General features: G+C 35.4%; 1 protein-coding gene across 1 annotated transcript in view; it reads left to right on the top strand.

Annotated features, from left to right (window-relative positions):
• SPPL2A (signal peptide peptidase like 2A) overlaps positions 1-9,109 on the top strand; it is a 66,069-nt gene that overhangs the window by 18,470 nt on the left and 38,490 nt on the right. The window contains exons 2-5 of the mRNA XM_006895332.1: positions 5,026-5,145; positions 5,453-5,635; positions 6,503-6,592; positions 7,066-7,199. Coding sequence (XP_006895394.1) covers positions 5,026-5,145; positions 5,453-5,635; positions 6,503-6,592; positions 7,066-7,199 — 527 coding nt within the window. The remainder of the gene's footprint in view (positions 1-5,025; positions 5,146-5,452; positions 5,636-6,502; positions 6,593-7,065; positions 7,200-9,109) is intronic.

The raw sequence follows: 9,109 nt of genomic DNA, 5'->3' as shown, positions 1-9,109 counted from the left end.
ATACGAAATTGGAGATTGGAATCAGGTGTACTTTTATTCTCCCTAATAAGATAATTTGTATTGTAGGTTATATTTTTTTTCTTTCTTACCAAATATATGTGTGCCAAACTTTTTTTTGTCCTAAACTTTTCTTGTCTTTTTTCTGTTATGGTGGTTTGCGTATACAATTCATATACATTGTGTTTCATTCATGTACATTGTGTTTCACACATTGCTTCATTCATATTGTATGTTATACATATTCCATATACAGTGTTTTATGAAATTAATTGCCATTGATCTAAGCCCACAGTCACTCCATCTTTTCAAGTCCTCAATGAATCTATCCTAATTCCTTCACCCCCTCCCTCCATTACCAAACATTGAGACACCGTGAATCTCCCCACCTCAACCCATTTGTCTCCTTCCCCTCTTTGGACTTTTACCCACATCTTACTAGTTAGTTATTCTTCTGTTTTTACAAAAATGGCCTTATGCAGTATTTGCGCTTTATGAGATTGAGTTAGTTCACTCAGTGTAATGCTCTATAGCCTCTCTGTTATTCTTGAGTGCTGCATAGTATTCCATTGTGTGAATGTACCACAATTTCACATTTTTCTCATTTGGGCTATTTCTAGTTTCTTGCTATTGTGAACAACACTGCTATGAACATCAGTGTACAAGTATCTGTTTGTGTCTCAGTTCTGTTTTCTTTGAAATATATTCCTACCAGTGGAATTACTGGTATGTGATTTCTGTGTTCAGCTTTTTAAGGAAATGCCAAACTGCCTTCCAGAATGGTTGTATCATTTTACAATCCCACCAGCAGTGTATGAGAGTTCCATTCTTTCTACATCCTCTCCAACATTTATTGCTTGCCATCCTGTTAAACTTTGCCACTGCTACTGAGGTAAAATAACCTCTCTTTGAGGTTTTGACTTGGCATCTCTCTCGTATTGCCAGTGATTTATTTTCTCCCTTCTATGTTTATTATTACTATTAATATTAGTAGTATTATACTGGTTTGTTTACAAAGTTCGTATACATTGTTTTTCACACCGGATAGCTCACATTTCTTTCACCCACCTCTCCCTCCACCCATCAAATTGTGCAGCCCCTCCCCCATCCTCACCCCTCTGCTCTCACTCTCCCCCACCTTGGATCCTCATACTTGTTCTACAGTAATGGTCTTATACAATATTTGTCCTTACAGGACTGAGTTTGTTCATTTGGCTTAATGCTCTCTAGTCCTTCCTGAGTTAGGTTGTAATTTACAAAATTGTTGTTTCTTCATGCTGCATAGTATTCTATCATGTGAATGTACCATAATTTTCAATCCATCAATTATGTTTGGACATGTGGGCTGTTTCCATGTTCTTGTGATGGTAACTACCACTGCTGTGAACATTGGTGTACAAGTCTTAATGCCAATGATTTTGAACATTTCTTCATTTATCTGTTGACCATCTGAATATCTTCCTCTGTGAAACAATCTTTCCGTGTCTTTTGCCCATTTTGTAATTGGCTTATCAGTCTTTTTCTTCTGGAAGCCCTGTAGTATTCTATAGACTTTTGTTATAGGACCATTGTCTGAGATGGTATTGCAAAATGTTTTCTCCCACTCAGTGGGATTTTTTTTTTCCACTCTGTTGGAAAAAGTTTCTGATGCTTCAAGGATTTACTGTTTAGAAAGTCCCATTCATCAGTTTTATCCTTTTCTGATTATGTATTTCTTGCATTTTTTTGTCAGCCTCATTATACTATAGGTAAGGCCTTCTAGCTTGGTCCCACCTTGTCTCTTATGATCTTTATGGTTTTGAACTTGACCCCCTAGGTCTCTGATCCATCTTGGGTTGTGTTTTTTTGTTTTGTTTTGGGTTTTTTTGTATGGTGAGGAGTATGGATCATGCGTCAACTTTCTGCAGGAAGCAGCCCAGTTTTGACAGCACCCTTTGTTAAAGAGAGTAATTTCCCTTTTTTCTACTTTTTAATTTTGTTGAGAAAGTTTACTTATTTTCTTGGAGGTTACCCTCATTCCAGTTCTACAACAATACAATTTATCTTGACATCTTCTTACCTTCTCTTCCACTTAGGAGTTTTATAACTATATATCTTGTTCCTTCTTTTTGCTTTGTATTTATCTTCTTTTAGGGAATGCTATCTCTTGATTCCTTATTCTAGTCTCATATGTGGACATCTGTCTGGGACTGTTTTTGCAAGATGTCCTCATATATGTTAATTTCAGATAACTGTCTATTATTGTTGAATCTGGGTCCAAAGAACTCCTTTTGAGATTTCTTGTTAAGTTTGGTCTAGTCTGTACAAGTTGCTGTTTATCTGGAAAGTTCCTAATTTCACTGTTACTCTTGTGTGACAGTTTTGCTGGATATTTAATTTTTGGTTGGCAAAATTTTTTTTCTTTTAAGGTTTTCATGTCTGTCCATTAACATTTTGTTCATGGTTTCTGCTGAGAAATTTGAGCTTGGACTTACTGGTTCTCTTTCATCTATGTCTTTATTTTTCTTGATCTGCTTTCAGTATTCTTTGTCTTTAATTGTTTAAGATTTGATTATGATTTGTCTTCTTGTGTACTGTAGAGTCAGAGCCAACCCATAGCTGGCCTTCCCGTGTGTTATCAAAAGCAGTTAATTGCATGGGAGGAGATTGCCTTCATGATTGCAGCACAGCTTCTTGCCACTAGGCCACCTGTGTTACCTGTGATTTGTCTTAGTGGTTTCTTTTTTTTTGTCTATTTTGTTTTTAGTTCACTTAGCTTTTTCAGTGCATATTTTCTCATTTTTTCATGATATTTGGAAAATTTTCTTCCAGCAGATCTTCACCCATTTGCTCTGTGCTTTTTTTTGTTCTCTTCCTGTTCTCGAATTTCAATCACATATACGTTATTGCTCCTGACATTGTTCTCCATAAGTCTTATCCTTTCTTCATTTTCTTTCCTTTTTCCCCCCATCTCACTAAGTCTGTTTTCCATTTCGTCAGCTCTTTTGTTGTTCTGGTGTATTACTTATTCCGAAATTTTAGTTTTAGTGTTAAAAATTTCAGTTTGCTGGGTTTTGTGTTGTTTCTGACTTTCCACTTATTTTACCTATTTGGTCTTGCATAGTTTTTGTTTTTAAATTTTTCTAGGTTTTCTTTGTTTTTCCCAATTAGTAGGAGATTTTTAACCATAATTCTTTCAAATTCTTTCTTAGAAATTCCCAGTAATGTCTTCCTCTAAAAGGTTTTCTAGTTCTTTTTTTCAGATGCTTTTGTAGCAACTGATCTTGATAATTTTGAGTGATCTGATGCTCTCTGTTGCCCCTGAGCTATTGTGGAGTTATTGTCATGTTTATCTTGGTTTTGATATATCTGGTTGAACTATGCAAATATATTGCACCAATTGCTAATTTGGTAAATGTTGGTTTTGCACCTCCTATCTTTTGGTAATTCTGATATAGGATGGAGGTATGTGTGAAGTCCTGTTCACTCTCTGCATAAAGCAGTTGAGGGTTTCTATCTCACTCTCTCATTGCCATTGAGTCTGAACCGACTCATAGCTGACCGTTCAGCAGCTTTTCACACAGGAGGAGACTGATCATCTTTCTCCTCCAGAACTGCTGGTGGATTAGAACCACCTGCCTTGGCTTGGCAGTGCCATTCTTTACACAGACTGGAACAGTGTTGCTTACAGTCTTTCAGGAGCTGGTCTTTACTTTTACTTAACAGGTGAATCTATGGGAAGTGTATGTGTGGCTAGATAAAGTTGTCTCTTGCTAAATGGGGGAAAGAAAAAGGGAAACAAAAGAACAAATGGTACTTAATAGAAACAAGATTGGGCAGTGTTAAAAAAGTAGAAAAACTCTGAGAGGGGTACAAAAGGAAGAAGAATCATAATAGAAAGATAAAAAAGAGGAAAAGAAAAAAAATTAAAGACAATTCCAGCATGGGAAAGGAAAAAGCTAAAAAGGAAGAAGCAGAAAAAATTGGTAGGGAATTGTATCACCACCACCAGAAAAATCACAGTAACAAAAAAAAAATGATAGAAAATTAGTAAAAAAACCCAAACAGTGATGGAAAATAAAAACTGAGAGAAGAGTGAGGGTCCTTAGAAGGATGGGATAGGCATTTGCTTTGTATTCTTGTCACTGCTGAAATAGGTGGACACAAGATATTTGGTCTGAAACTGTTTGCCAGTCCAACAGAAGTTTGAGTGCCTAGTCAAGTCAGAGTTTCTGCTTGTTTCAGAGATACCTGACGCCAGAAAGTATAACCTAAGCTAAGCACAGCACATACTCTGTTGTGGGGGATGTCGAGGGGGGGACCACTTAGTGTGGGATAGAGTTTCTGCTGATTTCGCTGTCTTTACTTGGCAAGCAGTCTCCCACCCACCCTCACTCCAACCCCCACCAGTCTCCTGTGATTTTGAAAAAGGACTTGCTCAAAGAATAAAAAGGTTTTAGTTAATTAAAATTTGGGTGGACTATTTCCTCATTTCCATATACTGTAGCAATAATTATTCACTTCAATCACTTCTTACCTCTTGTCTTCCTTCTGTGTTATAAGAATGAGAGGAAATGAAAGAAATTCATTCTAGCTCCTTCCCCCCATCACTTTAACCTCTCGATTTGGTCTTTTCTGAACAAGCAAATAGTTGCAGAATCTTGGGAACTTGAGAGAATGTTCTGCCTCAAAGTTCATCTGGCTCTCTTCTAAAGATAACAATGAAATAATAATTCATAGGAGTTTGGAATAAAATTTTCAGACTGTAAGCAGGTACTAGAGTTATTTCATCATGACTGGAATTTTTCTAAGGATATGACCCTTATAAAGTCCATAGTTGTAGTTCCATAAGAAGCGGACTTATTTCCTTAAAGAATATATTTTGGCAAATGTGTGTAGTATCAGTATTCTTAAGTCTTCTCTTTAAACGAGAAGAAAATAAAAACCACTGTAAGAACATTTCCTTATGTTATCAAATGTGTATATAAGTAGCTTTATTAACCTTCTTGTTTGAGTGCAAACCAAATTACTTCCTGTGTCCTGCCCTAGACGGCTGCTCAGGACGCAATCCTGCATGCATCTGGAAATGGCAGCATTTTACCCTCTAAGGACTACTGCATGCTGTATAACCCTCATTGGACAGTGCTTCCAAGTACCCTAGAAAATGCAGTAAGTAAATCACAGATTCTCTTCTTGATTGTAAAATTTTGGAAAACTGAGGAAGAAGTGGTAATTCTGTTTTAGGTAACAATAGTTGTATGATAATTAATTATTTTGTTGATCTTGCTTAGATATTTATGTCTCTTTCTAGAAAAAGCAAGTTGAGGAATTTTCAAATTTTTCTAAGTCTGGCTGTTAGTCATAAAGCATTTCTAATTTAAAAGAGTTTTATGTTAAACCAATTACCTAGTACTTTATCACTCAGTGCATTTTGAATAATGTTTATCTTGTTAATGACATTTTTTTAAATTTTCAGACTTCCATTAATTTGATGAATCTGACTACCACGCCACTATGCAACTTTTCTGACCTTCCTCCTGGTGGGATAAAGGACAGAGCAATTGTAGTACAGTGGGGAACCTGCCATATTCTTGAAAAAGCCAGAATTGCACAGAAAGGAGGTGCCGAAGCAGTGTTGATTGCTAATAACAGTGTTCAGGTAAGTTCTAAATCTGTAATTACTTTTTGGTGTGTATGTTCATAAAGTCAGATTTCACAGAAATTTAATTACATCTGTGTATGTGATTTAGAGGCTGAGTTTTAGATAGTCTGATGATAGGTAGGATTCTTTGAAATTAAAAGTTCTGGTTCTGATAGACGTTTAATTGGAAAATTTTGTAGTTTGTAGAGTAAACAAGACTTTGTTAGAAACTAATAAAATCATAAGTTTTAGGAATGTATCATAAGCTCAGTGCTGCAAGGGTTTTGAACTGCTTGTTCTGTATTGTAGCAGATGTTTTCCCTTTTTCACATGTTCATGAATCCATTCATTTTGTGAAGGAGGAAGTGAGGCTACAAACATTTATCAGTTTTAAGTGTACGCTAAAAGGATTCCAGTTTTCTTTTTTTATTTTTAATTGTTGAATCCAGTTTTGCATTTCAGTTAATTTTCTTTTCAAAGAATTGCAACATTTTTGAGAACACTTCAGTATTAGGAAAAAATGTTTGAAGCTTAGTACATCAAGAAAAAGGTATGTGAGGCAGAGGGGAGCAGGGAAAGAATGTATAGATAATGAGCACTGCTCTGGAATGTGTGAAAGGAAGGACAAACTGAAAGGAATGGACGATTACAAAGTATGTGTATGACAGTCAGGAGCCTGGAACAGGACAAGCGTTACAAAGGGAATTGGGAGAGGGGAGGGAACAAAGTGTATATGAATGAATGAAACCAAGCTCTTTGTAAACTTTCACTAAAATAATAACTTTTTAAAAAGATATATGTCTATTTAATGACATTATTTGTGTTATTTTCATTATATACATATACTAATACAAATTTTAACTATGAATTTTTAATTTTTTTTAGTATCCTCCCTCAGGGAACAAATCTGAATTTCGTGATGTGACTATTCTTATTGCATTTATAAACAATAAGGACTTTAAGGATATGAAGCAGGTAAATTAGTAATTATCTACTAAATGAAGTTTCTGAATAGTGCAACTTTAGTTCTAATCACCAATGTTTCATTTTAATTGTTATATATGTTTCATTTGCTAATAAGAAACTACACAGATCTAACAGTTCCTTACTGGGAAGTACTTGTTTCCCATTTCCACAGGCTGCCTTGGAGTCATTAATATTACAAAGTGCACTTGTCTTGGCTTCTTTTAAAATGTCACATTCCTGAACAAAATTATTATATGGAAAACTACATTTTTAAGATGTAATAAACAACAGAAACATTTTAATAGTCCACGGCATGGCCTTATACTTTTGATTAGAGGATATATCATACTGTCAAACATCTAGTATTGTTGACTATCTGATATTTAGTATTCATTCTACAGTGAAATGTAAAATATTTCTGCCATACTCTGCAGTAGAAAGAAAACAAATTGCTTTGTTTTACCAGTTATATTGCCTTTCAGACACTTGGAAGTAACATTACTGTGAAAATGTATTCTCCATCATGGCCTGACTTTGACTATACGATGGTAGTCATTTTTGCCATTGCTGTGTTTACTGTGGCATTAGGAGGATATTGGAGTGGACTAATTGAATTGTAAGTGTTGTGAAAATTTATTCTTTGATAAATAGTTTATAAATCATTATTTAATGATTTTATGTTTGATGATTTTGATCATGTAACACCATTGAAAAATTTTACCTGACCTCAGAATATTGTTGTTGCGTGCTATCAGAATCGACCCAAAGCTGAATGTCCAGCAGATTTTTAGAGACAGTCAATAGTATGGGAGATTTTCCATTCCTTCCCTGGTGGAGCGGATGGTGGATTCAAACCACTTGCTTTTGGGATTGCAGCACAGTTTCTTACCTCTAAGCCATAAGAGCTCCCATAGAGAGAATGTAGTGTCAATAAAACCAAGGCTGTGGGCTTGTTCTTGTAAAAGATATCTGTCTTTTCTCTGAGAGGAAGGAAGTCAGCAGTCCTCTAAATTATCTGCTTGTGTGGAACATTGAAATCCTAGCATAGGCTCTGTTAAATTAAAATATTTCATTATCTCTCCCAGGAAAGCTGAAGATGCTTAATACCCTGACATGCCTGTCTGCTTAGATTAGAAGAAAATAAGAAGATGAGGAATTTCGCTTCTTTTGAATGTGTTCTCATTGTTGCATTTAATGCTTTAGGAATTCTGAAACCATCAGACATGTTCATATTTTAATTTAAATATGATCTAATTACTACAGTGTTGATTCCAATTCACAATGACACTGTAGTACACAGTCAAACTGCCTTGTAGGGTTTCCAAGGCTAAAGTTGCTGTTGACATAGACACTCTCTCTCTGTCTGAGCAGCTTCTGTGCTCGAACTGCTGATCTATCGGTTTGTAACTGCTTAGAGGGAAAGAGAGGAGGTGGTCTCCTCTTGTTAGGATTTATAGCTTGGAAACTTAAATGAGGGTGGCCATGAGTCAAAATCAACTTGAAATATTCATTTTTGGTTTGGCATGGAGGCCAAGAGATAACATCATTAACAAATACCCCAATGACTTTTGCTGGCCTGTGGACCACACTTGAGTTAACAAGGCAAAATTTTTCCTCTTCAAGAATTAACAGATGAAAGGGAAGTTTATATTAGCTTTTTTAAATTTTAATAATCAGGTATGACCATGAGTCAAGAAGAAATAATTTGTTGACTCCTATAGCCAAACTGGAAAAAAAGAAATACTCTTTACCTGAAGGATCATGGACTTGAGAGTACTGATCCTAAGGGAAAGATAAAAATAACAAGAAGAAAGAGTGTGTGTGTATGTTACAGGTGGAGGAAATGATAGGAAGAAAAGGAATATAAACTAGCAATAAAAAGGAGAAGAACTATTAAAACCATAAGGACTATCATTTTGCAAATAAAAGAGATTTTGTTGTAAGGAGAATAAGCATTATGGAAGACAAAATTAACCCAAAGAGAAACTTTAAATCAAGAATTACCATCCAAATGAAGGATGTATCATATGCGAAAGGAAAAGATAATTTCATTCCATATGAGACTTTTCAGCTATTAATAGTCTTTTGATAGTGAGATGACTTATCACAATGGTCCTCCAATGTCATAGCCTTTCAATGTCATGAGGGAAAAGGTTGTATATGACTCTCAAGCTGATTTAAGAGTAGTAGTTTGGGTTTTTTTTTTTTTAAAAAAAGATGAGTTGTAATGTTTTAATATGATTATGTATCAGTTTTCCCTTCACAAAATTACCTGATACTTTTCAGTCTATTGAATATGAATATATAACTTTTAGTGAGCTCCAGTAGCCTAGTAGGAAGAAGCTGTGCTGTAATCCCGAAGGCACAGAGCTCAAAACCACCAGCTGACTGACATCCAAGCAGATATATGCACACCCATGTTTATCACAGCTTTGTTCACAATAGCAAGGAGTTGGAAACAACCTAAGTGCCCATCAACAAACGAATGGATAGAGAAGCTGTGGTATATTCACACAATGGAATACT

This window comes from Elephantulus edwardii, unplaced genomic scaffold (genome assembly GCF_000299155.1).
Source record: "Elephantulus edwardii isolate Elephantulus edwardi_28Jun2011 unplaced genomic scaffold, EleEdw1.0 scaffold00164, whole genome shotgun sequence".
NCBI classification, from domain to species: domain Eukaryota; kingdom Metazoa; phylum Chordata; class Mammalia; order Macroscelidea; family Macroscelididae; genus Elephantulus; species Elephantulus edwardii.
Note: the sequence above shows the minus strand (reverse complement) of the source record. Positions and strands in the feature narration are given on the sequence as shown.